This window comes from Sorex araneus, chromosome 4 (genome assembly GCF_027595985.1).
Source record: "Sorex araneus isolate mSorAra2 chromosome 4, mSorAra2.pri, whole genome shotgun sequence".
NCBI lineage: Eukaryota > Metazoa > Chordata > Mammalia > Eulipotyphla > Soricidae > Sorex > Sorex araneus.
In genome coordinates, this window is record NC_073305.1 from 222388603 (window position 1) to 222411242 (window position 22640).

The window sequence follows — 22640 nt, forward strand, 5'->3', positions numbered from 1 at the left end:
GCCGGCGGGCGGTCACTCGGCCCGGCCGGGCGCCCCGCCCGCGCCCCCGGCTCCGGCTCCCGCTCGCCTGGGCGGCCCCGGCGCGGACGGCACGGCGGGGCGCGGCGGGGGGCGGGCGGCGCGGCCAGGCCACGAGCGGCGCCCGGCGTGTCCGCGCGCCGCGCAGGAAACTTCGGAGTGGCCGGCGGGGGCGGGGCGCGGGGCGGGGCCTGCGGGGGGCGGCGCGCGGGGGCGCGGGCAGGGCCGCCCCACGCCGCCGACGGGCCGGGGACCCCCCGCTGTGCCGCCCCGCCCCCTCCGCGTGGGTCCGGGCGTGGGCGCGGGGCGCGAGAGGTACCCGCGCGCATCGGCCCCGCGCGGCGCTCACCGTTCGCCGCCCCACACGCGCGTCCGCCGTGGACACGCGCACACAGGAACTTCCGGCGGGGGGAGCCCCCCGCCCCACGCTGCGACCCCAGAGAGGACGCGCCACGCCCTGGACCGGCCCTCCCGGGAACGGCCCCTCCCCAGCCCTTCAGACTCCAGGGTCTGCCTCCCGTCTGCCCCTGCCCGCTTCCAACCGGCTGCTGGAGCCAGGGGCTGGGGGGCCCTTGGGACCCCCAGGCCTGGAGAGCCTCTGCAAGGTCCGTGCCTCCAGGACAGGGGCAACTTGGGTCCCGGAGGCGCGCACGAGGCAGGAGCCCGGAGGGGTTCGCTGCACAGGCCCCTCCCGTACTGCGCCCGAGCATGCACCCTGTGGCCCGCAGGTTGGGGGGGTCTCTGCCAGGATCTGTTACCAATCGGGGAGGTTCCCGCCTGCTGGGCTAGCCCTGGGGGCGCCGGTGTGTGCAGAGTCCCGGCAGCTGGGCAGCGGGGTGTCTATCCTCAGCGTCTGTGCCTGCCACCTGTGTCTCCTCACCCCAAACCCGCGCAGCCTCACCTCAAACCCCGGTGCCCTCTGACCCTCCCAGCCCCTGCAGCCCGGCCGGGAACCCATGGGAGTCTGTAACTCCCGCTTTGTTCAATGTCCCCGCTGGTGTCAGGGCCAAGCCTGCCTGCTTGCCCAGCACTGCCCGTGCGTCTGGTCACAGCGCTGCAGGGCCGCTTGCTCCCTGGATAGCAGCTACCAGAGAACCTCGGGCTTCCGTGTTTCATGTTCTGCATTCCATGTTCTATGTTCCATTGTGTTCCATGTTCCATGTTCCAGAGACTAGTGTGCTGGTGGTCTGGACTTGCTTCCCGCAATCACCCGGACGGAGGACAAGGGCAGTGGGCTGGCCGGGGAAGATGGTGGCAGGGGGCATGGGCCTGGGGCTCAGAAACACACCAGCCTGGGCAGCCTGGGGCCCCGGAAGCTGATTCTACCAGAGCCAGAAGATCCTGGGTTGGGCACCAGGACGCTTTTCCCAAAAGCCCTTGTTCTTGAAACAAGCCAGCCTGTGGGTGAGCCGTCCACCAGGAGGACTGTAACTCAGATGGCCACTCTGGCACAGCCAGCTTGAGTCTCCTCAGCCTCCTTGCTGGGCGGAAGGGCTTGTCCAGCCCACGCAAGGTGCTGGGACGTGCTCAGGGTTGGGATAGAGCCTGGGAAGCCCCCTGGGGCCTTCCCCCAGGCCTTGGGCCTGGGTGGGGGGGTGCTGCTGTGACAGTACTTTCCTGAGGGTAGAAGCAGAGTGGGGGCCTGGCCTGACCCTGGGCTCAGCCGCCACTGCCCGGTGCAGAGGCCACTCCTGTCCATGGTCTGAGCTGGTCCCCAGCTCTGCCTGTGTGTCCTCTCTCGCTGACCAGACCCTGCCACGCTCCCAGGGCTGAGGGGGACAGGCAGTGTGTCCCTCTTCGCCTTCCTTCCCCGGCATGCCCCAGGCAGGGCTGCTGTATGCTTTGTACCTTACACGTCTCTCAGGCCTCCCCATTTAGCTGACGGGGGGTCGGGCCGAACAGAGACTGACCCTGGTTAGTGGGCAGCCAGGCCGGGCCAAGCAGACACCGACCTGTCATGGGACTTGCTGGAGGCACTTCAGGCGCCATCCCCAGAATCTGAGCTTGGGGCAGGAGTCTTCTCTCACGACCCAGGAGCCCCAGACTCCTCCTTTGCTGGGTCAGCGCCCCCACGAGGCGGCCTGGCCGAGCCCCTTCACCAGAGCAGCACGTCCTGCTGGTCAGAGCGCTGGAGAAGCAACAGAGCCCAGGCGTGGGGAGCCCGGGGCTGTGCAGGAGACCATACGGGATTCACCCCGAACTTCCAGACCCCAATACTCACCAGCCACAAACACCAGCACAGTGAAGCAGGGAAAGTGCCATTCACGGTGGCAGCAGTGGGGTCTGGGAGACAGAGGCCGCCCCAACCAGACCCCCAGCCAGGGCCCCCGGCCAGAGGACACAGAAAAATAGTCCTGTGCCCTGCAAGGCCGCTGGCCAGCCCCCCTTCACCACCCTCAGGGGCACAGAGAAGACCCCAAGGCTGGGCACCACCCACCTCAGCAGTGCAAGGCCCTTGAGCGTGTGGGGTCTGGACCCCCAAGGCAGGCCCATGTCGGGGCTCCTGATCTGGCCGTGACCCCCAGAGCCATACCCGAGGCCGTCCCTGAGGTCTGTGCTGGCCTGCGGCTGCCACTCCTGCCCGGGCCGACCCTTTGTTTGGCTCTGACTTCCGTGAACTCCTGGCATTGCAACTGCCTCCCCCTGGTGCTCGAGACTCCCCACAGCGCCAGGAAGTGAGTAGCCAGGCTGGGCACTGGGGCCCGACCCTCGGTGGTGGCAGCGACACCAGCCAGGCCCCCCAGCCCAGCTCTCACAGAGGAACTGCTGGGCCTGGAGTGGGGGGGCGCAGGCCCTGGTGCCCACCCACTGTGGTTGGTGATGGGCTCGTGGGCACCTGCCCCCAGTGCTCAGAGCTGGCGTCTGGGTTGGCCTGCTCCTCCCAGCCTGCCTCACAGGCTGACACCCCACCCCTCTCAGGATGCGTTGGTCTATTCCAGTGGGAGCAGAGGAGGGTCCCCCGGGAGCCCCCAGACCGGCGGCTGAGCCACGAGCAGCTTCTCTTCTAGCCCCAGGCAAGAGTCCATGATCCCCCAACACGCCCCAGGGCCGCCGGGCCTCAGGGAGCACAGGTGGTGCACTCGGTCCCACCGCCACAGCCGAGAATCGATCGGTGATAATTGAGACTTGGATGAAGTTAAATATTTAACTGGATTAAATATTGAAATAGGAGAGATGACAGGAGTGGGCGGCCCCGGGAGGTAGCAGGCAGGTTGCGAAGACGGGGGCACCCTGGAAACACAGCAGGCGCCCGGGCTCAGCGGGGCACCATCTGGGCGCTCAGGGCCTGCTGAGGGCCCCTCTGCAGCCCCTCGTGGCCACCTCAGCCCGGCACTCACAGGCCCCTGTGAGCCACAGGGCATGGCTGCTTCCTCAGGGGTCAGGCAGCCTCCCTGCGCGAGGGACGGGGACGCCTCAGTGCCTGCCCAGCCTGCGGGCAGTCTCCCCACACCCCACAAGGCAGGGCTGAGTCAGGTCTGCAGAGCATCAGAGGGGCCAGGAGGACACGGGAACACCCTGATGTTTTGCAGACCTCGGGAGCTGGGAGACAGCCCACACCCAGGCCACGCTTCTGGGGGAACCAGACTTCCTGTTCCCCAGAATCCGGGCCTGGCCAGAGCAGAGGGAAGGCAGGCCAAGAGGGCCCTGGGATGGATGTGTGGCCTCGACTCCCCTAGCCCCACTTCCTGCCATAGACGGTGGTCAGCCTGGGGGAAACACAGACAGACAGACAGACAGAAGCAGGCCAGCGGAGGGACGGGTCTTCTCTGCCCTGCCGTGATCCCATCCCGGACTCCTACTTCTCAGAACCCTGAGGCCAGTGCAGCCCCATGTCCTGGAGGGACTTGGGGGGTCCCGAGGCTTGTGCATGTGACCTGCCAGGGCTGTCGGCCACCTTCTCTGCTGGCCCCTCTCTGTCCCAGGGGCCTGGGGCCCCTCTGTGGGCTGTGCTCAGTGGAGGGGGCTCCGACCACCCTGACCACTCAGGAGAAGCTGCTGAGAACTGAGCGGGGGGAACTCAGGGCCATCGGGCATGTGTGCAAACGGGGGGTGGGGGCCAGACTCTGGAGCAGGAAGAGGGGTCAGGCCTCCCCTGGGGCTCAGACCTGCCTGCAGGAGGCCAGAGAGGCCAGGCGCCCCAGGAATCCAGCAGGCCCGGTGCCAAGCAGGACAGAGCCCGGAGTGAGGGTGGGCAGCGCGGGGCCAAGGGCACAGGTTAGGTACGGGAAGGTCTCCCGTCTGGCGTGGCTGCAAAGTTCTACAGGGAATATTCTGGAAGGAAGGTAAGCTTCCACGACTCTCATGCTACTGGGGTCTCTAGGCTGGGCCCTGACCCCAGGGCCACGTTCTCTGCAGCCAGGAGGAGGGTGGTGGTGTGGATCCAGGGTCCTAGACAGCTCAGAACTCCACCACCCCCGGGACACTGGGCACCCAGCACCTTAGCACCCACAGCCAGCGGGTCACACACTGGCCTCAGTGCAGCCACCACCCCAAATCCTGCGGCCCTTTGACGCTGAGGTCCCCGAGAGGCTGGTGAGCGGGGATCTCCTGTCCCCCTGACCAGGTGTGGGGCTGTTTGGGGAGGGGGGTACAAGAGGGTGGGACCAAGGGTTGAAGAATGGAGAACTCGGGGGTTTTGCTTCTATTGGGGGGCACCCCCGGAGGGGCTCAGGGATCACTCCTGGCAGGGCTCAGGGGACCATGTGGAATCTGGAATCAAACCCAGGAGGGCTGTGTACAAGGCAAACACCTCCCCGCTGTGTACTGGCCCCGGCCCCGAGGGGAGAACTTCTCAGGGACCCTCCTACGGTCCTCTCCTGCTGCCCCGGGGCCTCAACGCAGTCACAGCTGCTATAGCTGGGCCCGGGGGGTGGGGGGGGCTGAGAGGTGAGTTTGGGTGTGGGAGGGTCCTGGTCTGGCCTCAGGTGACATGGTAACAGTGGGGACCATGGTTCCCTGGGTGCCCTATGCCTGTGCCAGCAAATGGGGCTCACGCTCACCGGTGAGCGCTGGGCCCCCCGAAACCCGGTCTGCTTCTGAGAGGAGCCGGCCAGCCTAGGGCAGAGCTGGGCTGCCCCTCAGTTCCCCCAGTGACAGGCATTCGTCAGAGGCTGGGTACCCCCAAGGCCCAGAGTCCAGCTCAGGGGTCCCCAGGGGTCCCTGGTGCTGCCCAGCACTCACAGCCATGCACAGGCGTGGGTTGCCTGGCCACCACCAGCCCCCTTCCCGAGCCCCGTGAGGGCAACAAGCCTTCCGCCCCGGGAGGCCTGTGCAGGGGTGCGGGAGGGCTCAGCTCACCCCAGGGCCCCAGGCAGCTCCAAGCCTGTTGTTCTCTGAGGGCTCTGCGGACGCCCAGCTTGGCCGCTCTGCTGGTCTAGGACTGCAGCCCCTGGAGAGAGCGAGAGCTGAGCAGGCTGCACCACCCTGGGCTCTGTGGGGAAGGGGGTAAGGAGGCGGGGAGGGGGAGGGCTGGGCAGTGGCCTGGCCCCACTCACTGGCCCACTGGCCCAGGGAGCTTCTCCGCCCAGAGGGCTGAGGCCGGGGGATGCCTTTGACCTACAGCTCGTGGGTCATGGGCCCCCCCACCCAAGACACTGTCCTTCTGCAGACAACTTCCTGGGTCTCTGGAACCTTCCAGAGTGTTCCGGCATAAATTGAGGGCAGAAGGAGGGACCCGAGATGGGGTCGAGCCCGGCAGTCCCCAGCAAGCCTGACTCTCCCTCGGTGCGGACTGGTTTCCGGGGCGCCCCTCGGGGGCTTACCAGGATGGGGAGCAGGCAGGAGAGCATGTGATTGTTCCCAGGGGAGCTGGGTTGCTCCCCAAGTGAGCCTCAGCTGCTGGCAGCTGGCGAGGGTACTCCCGGACCCCCCTGAGGGCCTCTCTCAGCCCAGAGTCACCTGCATGTGGGGGAAGCCCCTGGCCTTGCTTGGCATTGGGGGGGACCCGGTTGGGCCCAGACCCCCTTGTCCCCACCCGCAGGCAGCTGCATTGCGCGTGTGCAGGATTGGAGGCTGCGTCGCCATGGAAACAGCTGTTGGCGAGTGAACTCGGCCATCTGCGTCCTCTGGCCAGGGCGGCGGGAGGGGCCATGGCCACGACTGCAGTGACAGGACGGAAAGGCCCAGTGCCGCTCTGGCCTCCCTCCCATGCCCGCCTCCAGGTCCCCTCTGCACCCCTCGTCCCCACAGGAAGAGCACTCCCCAGGAACCCCGGAGCTGGGGGGCAGGAAGATGCCGCTGGAGGAGCCCCGGGAGGGACCATCCCGCCCGGAAGCCGGTGGACGGTGGGTGCGGTGGGCGCTGCTCTGGGTGATGGCTCTCTGGGGAGGACATGGCCTGAGCCATCCCCAGGTGCAGGTCTGAGCAAGGGGCCTGTGTCCTCTCTGCCTCCCCCTCCCTGTGAGGTTGACACCACACCCCGTTTCCCTGGATCTCGGGGTGTCCACCCCACTTGACGGGGGGCCGGGGGTGGCCCTGGACGAGGCTCAGCACTGGGGCTGAGTGGCGGCCTGTGGTCTATGCTCGCAGAAACAGAGCTTCCTGCAGGAGTGTTGGGGGGCCAGGGAGGGGGTCAGAGGGGAGCACGGTGACCCTGGGCCCCGTGAGGCCCCTGACTGTGGGGGGTTCCAGATGCTTCAGACAGAGGCTCAGAGCCCCAGAAGAGAAGCCAAGGAGGTTATCTCTCGGGGGGTAGGGGTCACCCAGCTCCAGGACTGGGAGAGAGGGCTCCGCCCCTGACCCAGGCGGTGCCGTTGGCTGCTGCCCTGCTTGTGTCCTGGAGTGGAACTGCCCACTCAGCCCAGAGACGCCCCCACCCAGCTGCCCACAGCAGCGTCTGGGAGGCCCTGAGCCTGAGGTCCTGGACTGGACCCGCCTGGGCACGCACTCTGGCCACTCCCCCACAGCCTTTGGGCTGCACCCCCAACATCATAGTTGATGCCAGAGCTGAAGGGTCCGGGGCCCCGTCCCACAGACTCCCAGACGCCCTGGGTGCCGAGTCTCCATCAGCAGCCATCAGCCTCAGTCGGGCCCACTGCTCAGTGCTCAGCCTCCAGGGGCTCCCCAGGTAGATGCCCCAGGCTGGGAAACCCGCAGTCATTCTTGGGGTGCCCTTGGGTGGGCACTGGGGACACCCTCCTGTGGCGGGACCCGTGCAAGAGTAGCTGTGCCCCCCGCCAAGGCCCTCGCTGGAGACACCTCTGCAGCGGTGCCTGAAATGCCCAGACCTGTCTCTGTAGGGGTCTGCCTCAGCTCCCCCCTCCCCAGCCCTGGCACCGATGTCCGTGGCAGAGGACAGAAGTTGCCAGGCCAGGGCTGACCCCTCCCGGACCTGCAGCTGTGGCCGCAGCATGTACAGGCCAGAGGGGACACAGCTGCAGCAGAGCCCTTGGCAGTCGCTCTGTCCTCACGGCCTGTACTGCCCGGACACCCACTCACCACGTACCACGGCGGGCCCCGAGCCCCACAGAAGAGGCCTGGGGGCTTCCCCACCGCAGTGCTGGCCAGGTCACAGGGAGGCTCCCGCCTCAGCTAACAGGCTTCCTCTGTGCAGGGTGGCAGGATGCCCACGCCAGGGCCTGCAGCCTCAGGGGCAATGGCCTTGGCACAGCCTGGACCCCTCAGGGGGAAAAGCAGAGTCACAGCAGGCTGTCCACTGACCCCTCCCAGCGGCACTGACCGCAGACCAAGCACAGAGCAGCAATGATATCGGGACAGATGGGGTGGGGGGGTCAGCCTTGTAACTCGCCAGGGTAGGGGGTGGACCGGGAGCTCTTCCTTCAGGACGAGGGCGGAGGTCACTGACCCCATCTTTGGCCTGCGCGTGTGAGTCCGACCCCAGCCGGCTCGGCCCGTAGCAATCGCTAAGCCTGTATTGGATTTTGCTTTCTGGGAAATTGAAGGCTTGGGAGATAAAGCGCCGTTGATAGGTGAGGAATTGCGCTGCAGAGCTTTGAGCAGACCCTCTGCCCGCCCCCCCCCCCCCCGCAGGGGCCGCAGCAGGCCCGGAGAGCCACGTGTGGGACTGCAGCTCCAGTGATGCAGGAGGCAGAACCGAGCAGGGCAGCCTCATGGTCAGCCCCAGAGGCCCCATCAGGAGGGCGCCCACAGCCAGAGCAGCAGGGCCCTGTCGACACTGGGCAGGACCCGGTCAGCACATGAGGAGACTGTGGCCCCAGAGGCAAGGTTGCTGGCACAACCTTGGCACCTGCCCTCCCTGGGGGCTGCCAGCTGGGAAACCCTGGGGCAGCTTCATGGGGCACAGAAACTGCCCCTGCCTCCGTTTACCCCAAAGGAGCATGACCTGCTGGCTGGGTCGAGCCCAGCAGTGCAGTGAGGTCCAGCCCAAGGCCAGCCTATTGGCCTGTAGATTCTGGGGAGCCCAGGCAGATGCCTGAGGGGGTCAGGGGGCAGCCCCATTACGGGCTGTGAGACTCCCTCCAGGTAGGGGTGCCCAGGGACGGGAACTGAGTCTGTGAGGTCACCCCAGGTTGGGGGCACATGTGCTCTTGAATCCCCCCTGGGGTCCCTGCTGTGGGGGAGGGGAAACTGGAGAGGCTTCGAGGCTGGAGGGGCTCCCGCCCCACGTGAGGGAGTCATGGGCTGACCCCAGGCCCAGCATCTGAGGACTGCTGTGAGCCTGACCATCAGAACGTGCGGTGGGCCCAGCAGCATGTGCGGAGTCCCATGGGGGGGTGGGGGACAGCTGAGCCCTGGGGTTTCCCGCCCCCCCTCAGTGCCAGCGCAAAAGAATCCTGCGGCCCTCAGGGCGTCTGCCGCATTTCACGGCCAATGGCGTCCCCTGCTGGTAGGATTGGGTAGTGCCCTGCTAGGCTCCTGCCCGGGTGAGGCCCAGGCAGCCCTCAAGTCCACCGCGAGCTGCAGGGCGGGGACCCAGAGGGGCCCAGGACCCCCAGCACTCCTGGGAGACCCAGTCCAACCGTCCACCCCCACACTCCCCATGCAGCAGGCCTCAGGTGAGCTGAGCCGGGCGCTTCAGGCAAGAGAACCGCAGCAGAGACACCAACAGTGGACGCTCTGATGCCAGGGCAAGTGACCAGCACCGAACCTCTCTCCATGGTCACAGGCGCCAGCATCTGGCCATCCCAGCAGCCGGGCTGTGACGGTCCTTGGTGGTAGTAAATCCAGGATGTTGGCTCTGGGAAGCGGGTGGGGGCCTACGGTTGGGGCCAGTCTGGCCCTTTAAGAGAATGTGGGCGAAGGGTGGAACCCTGTTGCCTAGCAACAGGCGTCTCCTCTACCTGAGTCCAGTCTCTGGGAGACAGGAGTGAGCCATGGCGTCCTCGGGGCACCCAGTGGCCCTCGAGGCCCCCCAGTCCTCCCTGGCGCCCTGTGGCCTGCCCCCGCTCTGCCTGGCAGGGGAGTCGGACATGCTCCTGACCAGGCAGAGGGCCCCTCAGACGGTGCCCGCCTGCGAGCTGCCCCCGAAGGTCTACGACATGGCACTCAACACGGGCGCCCACACGTCCTCAGGCCTGGCCACCGCCGGCTTCCGCACCGCCAAGTACCTGATGGACGAGTGGTACCAGAACACCTATGCCCGCTACTACCAGGCCTTCGCCGACCGAGACGGGTCCGAGCGGCAGCGCCACGAGAGCCGCCAGCTGGCGTCCGAGACAGAGGCGCTGGCGCGACGCACACAGGAGGACTCCACGCGCAAGGTGGGTGCCCGCCTGCAGGACATGCACAGCTGGAAGTCAGAGCTGCAGCGGCAGGTGGATGACCTGGTGTCCGAGACCCGCCTGTTGCTGGCCCAGAAGCGGCGGCTGGAGCGGGCACTGGACACCTCGGCTGTGCCCTTCTCCATTGCCACCGACAACTTGCAGCGTCGCGAGCGCCGCCAGCACCCCGACCTGGTCCGGGATTCCGTGGAGATGGAGCTGCTGAAGGTGCCGCAGGGTCCTGGGCACCCCCATCCTGCTTAGGGGTCTCAGGCGCCCCCCGTCCTGCTCAGGGTCCCAGGCACCCCCCAACCTGCTCAGGGGTCCCGGGTGCCCCCATCCTGCTCAGGGGTCTCAGGAGCCCCCCCCCTGCCCTGCTCAGGGTCCCTGGGCACCGCCCATCCTGCTTAGGGGTCTCAGGTGTCCCCCGTCCTGCTCAGGGGTCCCAGGCGCCCCCGTCCTGCTCAGGGGTCCCAGGCACCCCCATCCTGCTCAGGGGTCCCAGGCGCCCCCCGTCCTGCTCAGGGGTCCCGGGCGCCCCCGTCCTGCTCAGGGGTACCAGGACATGCCGCCCGGGTTTTGCCGCAGGGGTCCTGGCTGCTCACCGGCTGCCACACTGGCAGAGGCCAGCGTCTTGCCTGGGTGTCGGGGGTCAGCAGAGCGAGCCCTCGGGCAGCTGCAGTTCCTGCGTGGTATGGTGCCTCCTGACCTGCCACGGGCCACAGGCTCAGGTGCTCCCTGAGCAGGGCGGGCCCAGAATGCGGGCTTGAGTGCTGTGAGGCCTGGACCTGCCCCGTGTCCCGGGCACCTGCGCCCATAGCGGGAGTGACACCAGGGACATCTGCTGAGCATGGGGTGATCAGAGCCTCTGAGGTGGGGAAAGGCCCAATCGGTCCCCCCGCAGAGGGTGGCCTGGGGTTCTGGGGGCCCCAGGGCCCTGTTGGCGTAGATCTCGCTGGCACCTGTTTGCCGTGCAGCTGAGTCACCTGCTGCTGGCACCAGACTCACAGGAGGGGGAGGCTCTGTGCCCTGGAAGGGCCCCTCCCCCTCCAGCCTGCAGACCACGGCCTGGACACCACAGCAGGGAGGGAGCCTTGTGGTGAGGGGTGCCCTAAGGGATGGGGAAGGCCCAGAGCCACAGAAGGACCTTCCATGGCCATCCATATCCAGTGGTGGCAGGACATTACCATGGGTTCTTCTCGGGCTGAAGGGCTAAAGGGAGAGGGGGGACCCCTCACAGCTTGGGTTCCCCCCAGGAGGCGGAGCTAATCCGGAACGTCCAGGAGCTCCTGAAGAGGACCATTGTGCAGGTGGTGAACCAGATCCGGTGTGTGGCCAGGCCAAGGAAGGACCCCGTCCCCACACCAGAGCCAGCCTGGGCAGCACATCAGGGTGACGGGACCCTGCCTGCAGCTGGTTCCCGCATGGCGGGGGGAGTGGGGGGGGCGGGGGGCTGGGTGGCCCACGCTGGTCTGTGAAGAGGCTGTGCACTCTGCCTCCCTGTGCCTGGGTGCCACCTGCACTCCAGGGAGAATCGGCAGCAGAAAGAGACCTGTGAGATCAACTGGTCCGACAAGGTGGAGTCATACAACATCGACGACAAGTGCTCTCGCTATCACAACAACAGCATCGATATCCAGTTCCACCCGCACTCGCTGGCCTACGAGGAGAGGTGGGGGGACTCCACTGGGCACAGCCCCCATTTTCCCAAGAGTCTTTGCTGTTGGCAGAGGGTCTTCTGGTTTCAGTGGGTGCCGTCATAGCCCTGAGGGGTGCGGGCCTGCAGGGCAGTGGGGACGGCAGGGGCGCGGAGGCGGGAGCGCGGGAACGGTGGGGGGCGGTGGGGGGCGTGAAGGCACAGGGACGGTGGGGGCGGCGGGGGCGGTGGGGAGCGGGGGGGAGGGGCCTCGGGGACGCGGGGGGCGCTGGGGCTTGGGGACTGAGGGGGGCGCGGGGGCTTGGGGACGGCGGGGGCGGGGGGGCGCGGGGGGACCGCGCCGTGGCGACTGGCCTGCATGCAGCTGCGTGCACGGCCCGCCGCCCAGGGACGCGCTGCTCGGGCGGAGCAGGGGGGAGGCTGGTGTGTTGGGCGGGCGCAGTGCTGACAGGCACCGGGTCTCGGAGGGGCCACGACCCTCTCCACCCGCCTCTTTCTGCCCGCAGCGCCTCCACACCCGAGACTTGGGACAAGTTCAACCGGGAAATCCTGCAGCGCGCCGACCGCGAGCGCCTGGCCACGGTCAACCTGCGGGCGCTCATCGACAACATCCTGAAGGACACGGCAGAGGACCTGCGGCTGCAGTGCGACGCCGTGAACCTGGCCTTCGAGCGCCGCTGCGAGGAGCTGGAGGACGCGCGCCACAAGCTGGAGTTTCACCTGCACAAGGTGGGACCTGGCCCGGCCACCCAGACCATGCCCACCCAGACCGCGCCCACACCCAGACCACGCCACCAATTAAGGCCACGCCCACCACCAGACCGCGCCCATACCCAGACCACGCCATCAGTTAAGGCCACGCCCACCACTCAGGCCACACCCAGGCCACGCCCACACGCTGCCCACACCGCCAGCTAAGGCCACGCCTACCACCAGACCACGCCCATATGCCCCCGTCTTCCACAGGCCTCGTCTGCCGGGCGCGCCTGTCCACCCGCGGCCGCACCTGAGCGGCGGGGCGGGGCGTTCATAGCCCAGAGGGACCCCGGGAGCCCCCCTGACGCCCTCTTGACCTGCCCCGCAGACGCTGCGGGAGATCACGGAGCAGGAGCACAACGTGGCGCTGCTCAAACAGGCCATCAAGGACAAGGAGGCGCCGCTGAAGGTGGCCCAGACCCGCCTGTACCAGCGCTCGCAGCGGCCCAACGTGGAGCTGTGCCGAGACATCGCCCAGTCCAGGTGCGCCCGCACCTCCACCCGCCCCCACCCCGGACGCCTGGCCCCGCAGGTGATGAATTTTTGAGCTCCTCAGGCCACAGCGCCCTGCACCCACCTCCTGACTTCTTGCTCCTGACGAAGAGACCTGTCCTTGTACAGAGGGGTCCTGTGCGGGAGGGGAGAGATGGTCCAGCGGGGAAGGCATTTGCCTGGCACGCGGCCAATCTGTCTGTCCTGACCAGCACCCCGTATGGTCCCCTGGTCAGGAGAGGCCACTGAGCACAGAGCCAGGAGAAAGCCCTTAGCGTTGATGGGTGTGGCTCCCAAAGTAAATAAAACAACAACAGAGGGGTCGGGTGCCCAGGGCCTTCCTAGCATACCCACCCTGCTCCTGCCAGTCCCTCCTCACTGTCCAGCGGGCCTGTCCTGCTTGCAAGGCCAGGGCAGAATGGGCCATCCCCACCGTCTTGGGCCAAAGTCATGAGACCCCAAGGTCAAGTTCACAGCACCCTCTGTGGACCCTGGCGGATGGCGTGGGAGGGGCTGTGTCTGGCCCTTTGGTGGGGGCATGGCCCCTGCTCCCTCCCGTCCATCCCCACCCCAGGCTGACGAGCGAGGTGGAGGAGCTGAACATGTCCTTGGCGGCCCTGAAGGAGAAGCTTCTGGAGGCAGAGCAGTCCCTCCGCGACCTGGAGCACACGCGCATGGCCCTGGAGAAGGACGTGGCCGTCAAGGCCAACAGCCTGGCCATTGACCGGCAGCAGTGCCTGGCGCACCGAGCGCACTACCCTACCGTGCTGCAGCTCTCTGGCTACGAGTGAGCCCGCGCCCCAATAAAGCCCATTTCCCACCGGCTCTGGGCCTGTGCCCTCCCCTATGGCCGTGCACTCGGCCCCCACCTGGGCACCAGCTGTCTGTGCCAGCTACTCTACCCCCACTGCCCAGCGTCCACGCGGTGTCTGAGGGCAGCAGGCCCGGCCCGGGGCTGTGGCCATGGAGCCCCCACCTTTCCCTCCATACATCCAGCGTGAGTCCTGTGTCCAGCACCCTGGACAGAAGTGTCCCCGAGGCATCTCACTGACCCCCACGGGAGGCAGCGGCTGGGACCTGCCAGCCGCCCTGCCCCCGCACACGCTCCAACCCTGTCTGTGCCCCCCACACCACGTGACGCCCCCACCGCCAGCCTCTCAGCCGTGGTCCATTAAGAGGCAGGAGGTAATCAGTGCCACGGTGCCGCCACTCAGCCCCCATTACCGGTTCAGAGTGACCACCCCCACTCCCGCCGCCGTCTCTGGGGCCGGCTGCTGGCAGAGTGAGGTGGGGGGGCGCCGAGGGGCTGCGGGGTGCTCGCTAATGGTCACCTGTGAAGCCGCACACAGGAGGCGCTGTGGCAGCCCCCAGACCTGTATCCAGGGGCGGGGGGGGGGGTGCCATGTCAGGGGAGGGGTCTGGTTTCACAGACACGGGCTGCTGGCAGCTGAGGCAGGAGTTGGTGGAGCAAGTGGATGCTGAGCACGGGGCCCCAGAGGAGGCGGGAGCCTGCTGCTGCATGCAGGGTCTCGGGGACCCTCCCCAGACTGCGGGTGTTGGCTGCTGGCCAGGCTGCCCAGCCCCCATCATGAGCTGAACCCTGGGGGAGCTCATAGCCCAGTAGGCCCGGAGGACAGTGTGCTGGGCCATCCCAAGGCGCTATCAGGGCCTCCTGGGGGGTCTCGCAGCTGGCCCCCAGCACAGAGGCAGAGCAGGAGCTGTGGCCAGGGGCCTCACTGGGCATTAAAGCCGGGGACAGGAGTGCAGGCAGGCCCTCCTGGACCCACGGGCCAGGGCTCCTGTGTCTCCACTTGTGGGGAAACTGAGGCAGACCCGCCAGCCTGTCTCGGGAAGCTGGCCCACACAGGGCCTGGATGTGGATGGCCTGGGTGGCCCCTCTGTGCCTGATGACAGGTCTGAGCAGGCCCCGCTGAACTCCCCGACCTGCAGGGCCCTGGGCAGTGACTCTGGGCCCTGGGGAGCCGCTTCACAGTCACATGGACGCCCAGTGAGGGGCCTCGGGCCCCCAGGCACTCCCCTGTCCGAGTTGCCCAGTGTGACCCCCGCACTTTGACCCCGAGAGCCCCTCTCCTGGAATCGCTGGACGCACCCTGGTTGCCTCAGTGCTGCTGGCGGGGGTCTCTGGGCAAAGATGTCCCTTGAAACGGTGTTGTGGGGGTTGGGGCTAGGTGAAAGGGGCAGCGTGGGAGACCAGCACCCCACCTTGCTGCACCAGGAGTGGGTTCCTGAGCCTCACAGGGCCCACCTTGTGCCCTGGGCCTCGGCTGGGGCAGGGCGGCTGGGGGCAGGGCTGGGGACAGCAGCCTGGCCAGGAAGAGGACCTGCCTGTGGTCTGTGGTCAGTCTCCACAGCACCCCCCGAGGCCGGCTCCTGGGCCCCCATCTCGGGGTCCTCTGTGGGGGCCCCCTTCCTCCCCAGGGCTCCTGCTTCTGGGGGCTGCACTGGGGGGTTTCCCGCCCCCCCCCCCAGGCAAACAGACCCTCTGTCCTGGCCTGCTCAGTGCGGCAGCCTGGCAGGGCGGATTTCCTGAGCCAGCTCTGGGCCAATAAAACCCGCTGGTGCGGAGAGAATAAGGCAGGCGCCGGTGTGCCTCGCCCCCTCGCCGGGGGCAGCCAGGCTGAAGCTCCCACACACCAGGGCCTTGGGGCGTCCGCACTGGCTGAGCCCGGCCCCACGGGCAGCCTGGAATCTCCTGGACCCCTCTGGCTGGGCTCTGTCCTCTCCGCACGTTGGGTAGGGCTGCTGTCCTGCCTTGGCCACGACTGTCCCCACTGCAGGACACACCCTCTGCTCCCTCACACTCGCCCCCTTCCAAGCTCTGTGGGAGCTGGGCAGGGATTGGGAGGGTGGCCAGACCACCCGCCACCTTTCTCCTGAAGGTTTGGAAGCTTCCAGACACAGTGAGGCATCCACTTAGGACCCGCGCAAACATCATTTAGCTGCTCTTAGCCCACCACTCTATCTCTACTCCATAAGCGGGTTCTGGGCTGCACTCCATGGACAGTGTCACACATGGGTACACAGCATGGACACACAGGACACAGGAAGTACACACATGTAAAAACATGACCCACATATGATACACAGGCAAGACATGGACACACATGTGCATGCACAGCAGACATATGTGACACCCATGTACCACATGGACACATGTATGTTAGACATGCCTATGCTCATATGTAACACGCTCCTGAGGGGCAGGGGTCATTGGGGGCTGTGTCCTTGGTGCCCCATACCTGGGGCGTGTGCGGGAGGCAGTGAGCATTGACTCAGGCAGAAATCAATGGGGAGATTCTGAGCCATCTGTTCTGGCCCTGGAGGGGGAGGGGTGTTGGCATGTCCTGCAGGGACCCCCCCGTCCCGGGAAGTGCACACAGCAGGACCCTGGGGGACACAGGCTCCTGCTGCCCTCCCGCCACCACCCTGCACTTGCTCTGGCTGGCACCGCTTCCATCGGCCCCAGGGACAACGTTTGCTTTGGAGGAGAGTCAAACGTTTATTTTCTAACTGATGCAGGAGAGTGGTGTCACCCACAAGCACCTTCACGACGGAGCTTCCAGGGCCCTGTGGGGTCAGTGCCACAGTCCCTGTGTTGTCCTGGGGCAGCCCTGCTTGGGGCTTAGGGGGCAGGTGGGGGACAGGGCTGGGGACTGCCCTGCACTCCAAGGCCAGGGTATCCCGCTCAGGCTGGGCCTCGGGGAGGGCATGTGTCCTGGCCTGCATCTGTGGGGTGGCGGGTGGGGATGGCTCTAGGAGCCGTCACCAAACCCTGGCCCACAGTCAGGGAGATGGCCTGTCCGGTGGTCAGACCCAAGCTGACCCTCTCCCAACCCTCGGGTGCTGCCCTGGCCACACTACTCACCCGGAATGCCGGGCCAGAGAGGGACGCGCAGGCTGCTGCCTGGGGAACTCAGTGCCCTGCCCCCCTCAGGTTGCCCACATGGCATCTCCCATTCCGGGAACACGCCTGATGCTGCCCAGGAGCAGGGGGGAGCCAGGTGGCCGGGGGCTGGTAGCACAGGACCCCCAGAGCGCAGACCACCCAAGTCAGCCCCTGAGGGAAGGTGGCACAGAGGGTGCCCCTGTCCACCCACAGCCTCACACCTGGCTGGTCAGCATGAGCCCATTGACCTCGGAGGGACGTGCGGGCAGCGAGGGCCCCTGCAGCCGGCTGCTCTTGTCGGCCCGTGGCTCCGTGGGGTCTGCATCCTCACTACCATAGCCCTGGCGCTGGCACAGAACCTTCCGGAAGCTCTGGCGGAAGTTGTCGGAGAGGAAGCCATAGAGCACGGGGTTGGCACAGCTGTTGGCATAGGACAGGATGACCACGAAGAAGTAGGCGCTGGTGGAGACGGGCTCCTCAGGCAGCACCACGGCCAGGTTGACGATGTTGACCACGAAGAAGGGCAGCCAGCAGCCGGCAAACACCAGCACCACCACCAGCACCATGCGCGTCACCTTGCGCTCGGAGCGCCGGCGCGGGGCGCCCACACGCACGCCCGAGGCCTTCACCTTGACCACGATGAGCAGGTAGCACAGGCAGATGACCAGCAGCGGCCCGAAGAAGCCAAGCACCGAGGTGTAGATGATAAACAGGGCACTCCACAGCCCCACGGGCTCTGGCCAGCACACGTTGCAGATGCCCAGTCCCTCCTGCACGTCGGCGAAGATCACCAGGGGCAGCGACATGAGCAGCGAGAGGACCCAGACGGTGGCGCTGGCCAGCCTGGCCACCCGAGGGCGCCGCCACCGGGCAGAGCGGACTGGGTGCACCACTGCCAGGTACCGGTCCACACTCATGACTGTCAGGCAGAAGATGCTGGTGAACTGGTTGATGCCATCCAGTGTGGTGACCAGGCGGCACAGGATGGGCCCAAAGGGCCAGGAGGACACCACATACTGTGTGGCCAGGAAGGGCAGGCCCAGCATGAAGAGCACGTCAGCCACGGCCAGGTTGAGGATGTAGATGTTGGTGACCGTCTTCATCTTGGCGTGGCGCAGCACCACGTAGATGACCAGCGTGTTGCCGCCCAGCCCCAGGGAGCACACCAGCAGGTAGAGCAGGACCACGCCGGGGGCCACGGGGGGTGCCGACATCCCGGCCAGGCTGCCGTTGTCCCTGCCACTGTCGGTGGGGGCTGCCTGGGTCACGTTCCAGGCCCCTGGCAACAGAGGCCCCATTGCAGTGGCCATGGCAGACGGCGGTGCCCACGTCCCCTCTGCAAGAGAAGGGAGGAGCAGCTGTGCCGGCCGGGGACACCAGGCACTCCCTCCCCGCCCAGGAGGCGCAGGATTACCCCACAGCCTGGCGGCGGCAGGTAAACACGGTGACTCAGGGCCCACTCCACTGGCGGGAATCGCGTTAAGCAAATGGCCCAGAAGACCATCCCGGAGAGGAAGGAGCTGAAGCACCACGGGCGGGCAGGGAACCCCGAGCTGCCTGCAGCTGTGCTGTGCTGGCCCGCCCGCCCAGCACCCCAGGGTCCTCACCTGCCCCCCCCTCCGTCCTGGCTCTGCAGCCCCATGGAGCCCTCGGGCAGCAGATGTACCCACCTGGAAGGCAGACATATGAGGACTCCGAGACCCCCAGGAAGAGGGGAGGGAGTGAGCCAGGGACCAGGGGGCCAATTCACCAACTTGGCACAGCAGTGGCACCTCCCTCTCTGCCACCCCCTGGCCTAAGGGTGGTCCCCGGGAGTGCCCAGGAGGGGTTAGCCTTCCTGGGCCATGGCCCTTTTGTGGTGTGCCCTCACTCTGGCAGCACTCTGTGGGCCTGCACTGGCTCAGGGAGAGGACCTGAGCAGGGCTGCCCGAGGGCAGTGCCATGATGGGTGCGGAGAACGGGGGCGAGGGGGCCAGGGCAGAGCCACCAGGAGGAAACGTGCATGTATGTGTGCATGACACACATATGCACTGTGTCTGCAGGCACCGTAGGCACACATGTGTGCCCACGGGTGGCAGAGCACACGTGTCCACCTGTACCAGGCACGTGTGTAGCTGTGTGTGCTGGGTCTGTGGAGGGAGAGCAGGCGCTCGCCTGTGCCTGTCACCCTGTTTTTGTGCTTCTCTGAGTCGGAGGTAATTCATAAACATGACGTTAGCGAGCAAACAGCTTGTGACAGGGAGCGGGGGGTGCGTGGGCGCTGAGCCGCCCGCCGTGCTGGGGAAGTGATCGCCCCCTGGGGACCCAGATGAGGGCCCTGGAGCCCGGACTCCCCACAGGACACCCCCGTCCTGGCCAGGGACGGGGACAGAACAAGCTGGCAGGGAGGATGAAGAAACAGAACGGCCTGTTTCCTGCTGTGGAGCTGTGCCCCAAACTCGGCATCAGAGGGCAGAGGGCAGTGTGGGCTGGGGACACCCCCAGGCCTTCAGCTCCAGTCCCCGGTGGGGGAGCCAGCACGAGGCGTGTGCGTGTGAGAAGTGCCTCATGGCGTGGTCTCCACCCAAGAGAACGGGCCATGTGTCTGCTGAACACGACAGCTGGGTGTGGAAAATCACAGTCAGCGGGAGCACAGGAGCAGGAGCCCGTCTGAGCAGCAACACGTCAATGAGTCGGGTGGCAGGAGAGAGCCGAGGGCAGCGCGCAGGGCCCAAGGGCCAGTGAGGGCAGGACGCTGCTCCCTGGTCACAGGGGCCCACTCTGTCACAGTCCTGTGGGGGCCTCCCCACTCACAGTCAGAGAGGCACCTGTAGTGCACCCCCAGCAGAAGAAGTCCCAGGGGCCCGGCTGCCCACACCCCATGACTTGAAAACCTGTAAAAAGTTTCAGCCCTATTTCAACTTCCCCGGGCATGGCTGGAGGGTGGGGCCGGAAGGGACCAGGCCGGAAAGGTGCAGGGCAGGGGTGGAGGAGCAGCCCCCTACACACCCCTCCCCTCTGTGCAGTAGCTCGAGTGCACCCAGTGTTGGCCCGCCAGGGGCTTCGTGCGGGCTTCTCCCAGGCGCCCCTGACCTCTGCCCCCGTGAGACCCCCACTCCTGGGACTTCAGAGCAGTGAGGAGCACAGCCAGGGTCATTGCTGCACCCCCTTGGGTCCCCTTTAATCCACCGTGATGGTGATGTCCTCTTCGGAAGCAACACTTGGGAAGGGGTGCTGGCCCAGAGCCATGTTTCAAGAAGAGGGGGCTCAGCCACATCCCCCTGCCCACCAGGAGGTGGAGGGGAGAGGCCTGTGCCCCTCCCCCACCAGCCGAGCTCCCCACACTGTCACCTATGGCTGCAGTGGCGGGCGGGCGACGTGTCCAGCTCTGGGTCCTTCCTACGCCCACTCACCTTCTCCCAGCAGACATAAGAGCCTCACCCAGGGGGCTTCACCCGGAGGCAGGAGAGTCACGACTGCCCTCTGTAGGGGCCACCGCGGGGGCAACAGGCTGAGAGGACAGGCCAGGCTTCCACCCTCTGCCTCCCCCCACCCCGAGAGACCCAGCAGGTGGGCGCCCCTTCGCCAGAGGCCCCTTCGCAGGAGCCGCGGGCAGCCAGACCCCAGAGCCAGACCACTCAGCCAGACCACCACCCTCTCCTCCCAGCCTTCCGGCCCCCCGCAGCTCCCCCACATGCGCCCCGCACCCAGCCCGGTCTCAGCACCCCCGCGCCCCGGCCCGGGGGTCGCCGGCGCCCACCAGCGAGGTCGCGGGGCCGCTACGCCTTCTTCCTGCGCACACCCGGGTCCGAGGCCGGCGCACACCGGGGGACAGAGTGTGGGCAGGGAAGGCTCCCAGGGCGGCGGCAGGGGCGCTCGGAGGGGAGCGACCCCGGACGGGAGCGGGGACCCGGACCCGCGCAGCACTCACCGCGGCCGCTGCTCGGGACTCGGGGCTCGGACCGACCCCAGCCAGGGGCGGGGCCGGAGGGGCGGGGCCGACTCCGGGGCGGGGCCAGCGTGGAGGGGTGGAGCCGAATCGGGGGCGGGGCAGCGTGGGGCGGACCGGGGCTTGCGCGGGGCGGGGCCAGCGCGGGGCGGGGCCAGAGGGGGCGGGGCGTGTGAGGGGAGGGAGCCACAAAGAACAGGCCAATATGTGGGCAGGACTGGGGCGGAGTGGGAGGGGTGGGACCAACAGGGGCCGGGGTTCCCGTACTCAGGTTGTCCTCCCGGTGTGTTCCTCTTGACTGACTTTACTGTCCCTTAAGTATCGTCCCTTAAGCAGCGATCATTTACCGCATGCTGTTGATGTACAGTTGCTGCGCCTTCCCACCGGCAAGGTGGCCATGACCTCCCACCACTGTCCTTACGTCACCCCTTGTCACCTCTTGCTCTGTGCCCCTCCTCCTTTCCCCAGTGCTGGACAGTGGTATAGCAGTCATTCCTGGATACAAACCTGGTCTTGGGCTTGGAGGACCCGCTCAGGATGGGAGATGTGTGCTGAAAGAAGACTATAGACCAAACATGCTGGCCACTTCACACATGCATCGCAGACCACAACCTCCTAAAGGAGAGAGAGAGTAGAAGGGAAGGTACCTGCCACAGAGGTGGGGGAAGGGTGGTGGTGGTGGGAGGAATACTGGGATCATTGGTGGTGGAGAATGAACACTGGTGGAGGGATGGATACTCGGTCATTGCATGACTGAAACATGAGCACAAAAGTGTGTAAGTCTGTAATGGTGATTCATTAAAAAAATTAAAAATTGGGGCTGGAGAGATAGCACAGCGGGTAGGGTGTTTGCCTTGCACGCAGCCGACCCGGGTTCAAATCCCAGCATCCCATATGGTCCCCTGAGCACCGCCAGGAGTAATTCCTGAATGCAGAGCCAGGAGTAACCCCTGAGCATTGCCAGGTGTGACCCAAAAAGAAAAAAAAATGATAATGATAATAATAATAATTATATATATATATTGCTTTTTGGGTCACACCTGGTGATGCACAGGGGTTACTCCTGGTTCTACACTTAGGAATTACTCCTGGCGGTGCTCAGGGGACCATATGGGATGCTGGGATTCGGACCCAGGTCGGCCGTGTGCAAGGCAAACGCCCTACCCGCTGTGCTATAGCTCCAGCCCTAATAATAATAATAATAATAATAATAATAATAATAATAATAATAATTTGTGGTGTGTAGTAGATGCCAAGAAGTAGAATTGTTGGGTTGTTTAAAAGCTCCAGTCTCTGTTTTTTTAGGGTTCTTCATGCTATTTTCCATAAAGGCCAAACCAGACATCCCTACTATCAGTGAATCAGACACCTTTTTCACCACATCCCTTGCCAATATAGGGTGCTACCAGTTTTTTTTAATATGTGCCATTCTCATTGCTGTCAGATGAGAAATCATCGGCCTTCTTTGGGGGGGCAGTCATGCCTGGCGGTGTCAAGACCACTAATGGCAGTGCTTAGAGACCATTGGCAGTGCCAAAGATCCAACCAGGCTTGGTCTCATGGCAAGGCAGTGCCTAATTCCTGCACTATCTCTTCGGCCCTGGAAGATTTGAGTCTCTCGGATCTTCTATGTATCTTATGTCATCTGCAAGTATGGTAGTTCAACCTCTTCTCCAATCTGGATGCTGTGATGGGGACTGTGCCTCTTGTCACCCTCATCACTGTGCCCTCTGTCGCCCCTTCTCTCTCCCTTCACACCTGGCACAGACCTCTGGAGTCACAGGCCAGGGATAAAACTGAGCGGCAGGCAGCTGGCAATCCGCACGGAGAGCGCCGAGGCGGGGGGCAGAGGGTCTGTTCCTGAGATGCCTCTGCGGCTCCAGAGGGGCCCTGGGCTCTCACTGTCCCCCTGTCCTGGAGAGGGAGGCACTGCTGCAGGCAGGCAGGATGAGGGTGGCTCTCCGCGGGAGGAAGTCCTGATGTACGTGGGGGGGGCGGGTCAGTGTGTGAGAAGAAACTCGGACCTGCGGGTGTCAGGAGAGCAGCAAGTCTGAGCTGAGACCTGAGCAGGCAAGTCAGGAGGCAGGAGCAGGCGCGTGGGGACTGTTACCTTGGGCCCACTGGCTTGGAACACAGGCTCCACACCCTCACCTGTGTGTGGGCAGAGGTGCCGGGCGCCCATCTGCCTGGCAGTGCAGGCCC

The 22640-nt window shown here is 65.9% G+C and overlaps 2 protein-coding genes across 3 annotated transcripts; one reads left to right on the forward strand and one right to left on the reverse strand.

The window, feature by feature from the left end:
• Positions 1-6115: 6115 nt before the first annotated feature.
• On the forward strand, positions 6116-13409 carry TEKT4 (tektin 4). 2 transcript variants are annotated; one of them, XM_055136144.1, is made up of 8 exons: positions 6116-6302; positions 8984-9065; positions 9511-9926; positions 10955-11025; positions 11227-11370; positions 11862-12084; positions 12440-12594; positions 13178-13409. In XM_055136144.1, the coding sequence occupies exons 3-8, from the start codon at positions 9549-9551 to the stop codon at positions 13392-13394; spliced, it is 1188 nt and encodes a 395-aa protein (XP_054992119.1). In that variant the 5' UTR covers positions 6116-6302; positions 8984-9065; positions 9511-9548; the 3' UTR covers positions 13395-13409. The 2 variants fall into 2 exon arrangements, with proteins under 2 accessions (XP_054992119.1, XP_054992118.1); XM_055136143.1 differs by having other exon boundaries at positions 8984-9926.
• A 2764-nt stretch (positions 13410-16173) lies between these two features.
• Positions 16174-20465, reverse strand: SSTR5 (somatostatin receptor 5). The gene is made up of 2 exons (XM_004604434.2): positions 20421-20465; positions 16174-17846 (listed from the first exon to the last, which is right to left on the reverse strand). The coding sequence occupies exon 2, from the start codon at positions 17818-17820 to the stop codon at positions 16726-16728; it is 1095 nt and encodes a 364-aa protein (XP_004604491.2). The 5' UTR covers positions 17821-17846; positions 20421-20465; the 3' UTR covers positions 16174-16725.
• Between the last annotated feature and the right edge of the window lie 2175 nt (positions 20466-22640).

Excerpts from the sequence above, each read along its gene's own strand:
- TEKT4 (XM_055136143.1), top strand. The coding sequence starts at position 9,312 with ATGGCGTCCTCGGGGCACCCAGTGGCCCTCGAGGCCCCCCAGTCCTCC. Across the intron at positions 11,026-11,226 it reads CAGGTGGTGAACCAGATCCG|GGAGAATCGGCAGCAGAAAG; the intron begins GTGTGTGGCCAG and ends CCTGCACTCCAG. Across the intron at positions 11,371-11,861 it reads TCGCTGGCCTACGAGGAGAG|CGCCTCCACACCCGAGACTT; the intron begins GTGGGGGGACTC and ends TTCTGCCCGCAG.
- SSTR5 (XM_004604434.2), bottom strand. The coding sequence starts at position 17,820 with ATGGCCACTGCAATGGGGCCTCTGTTGCCAGGGGCCTGGAACGTGACC.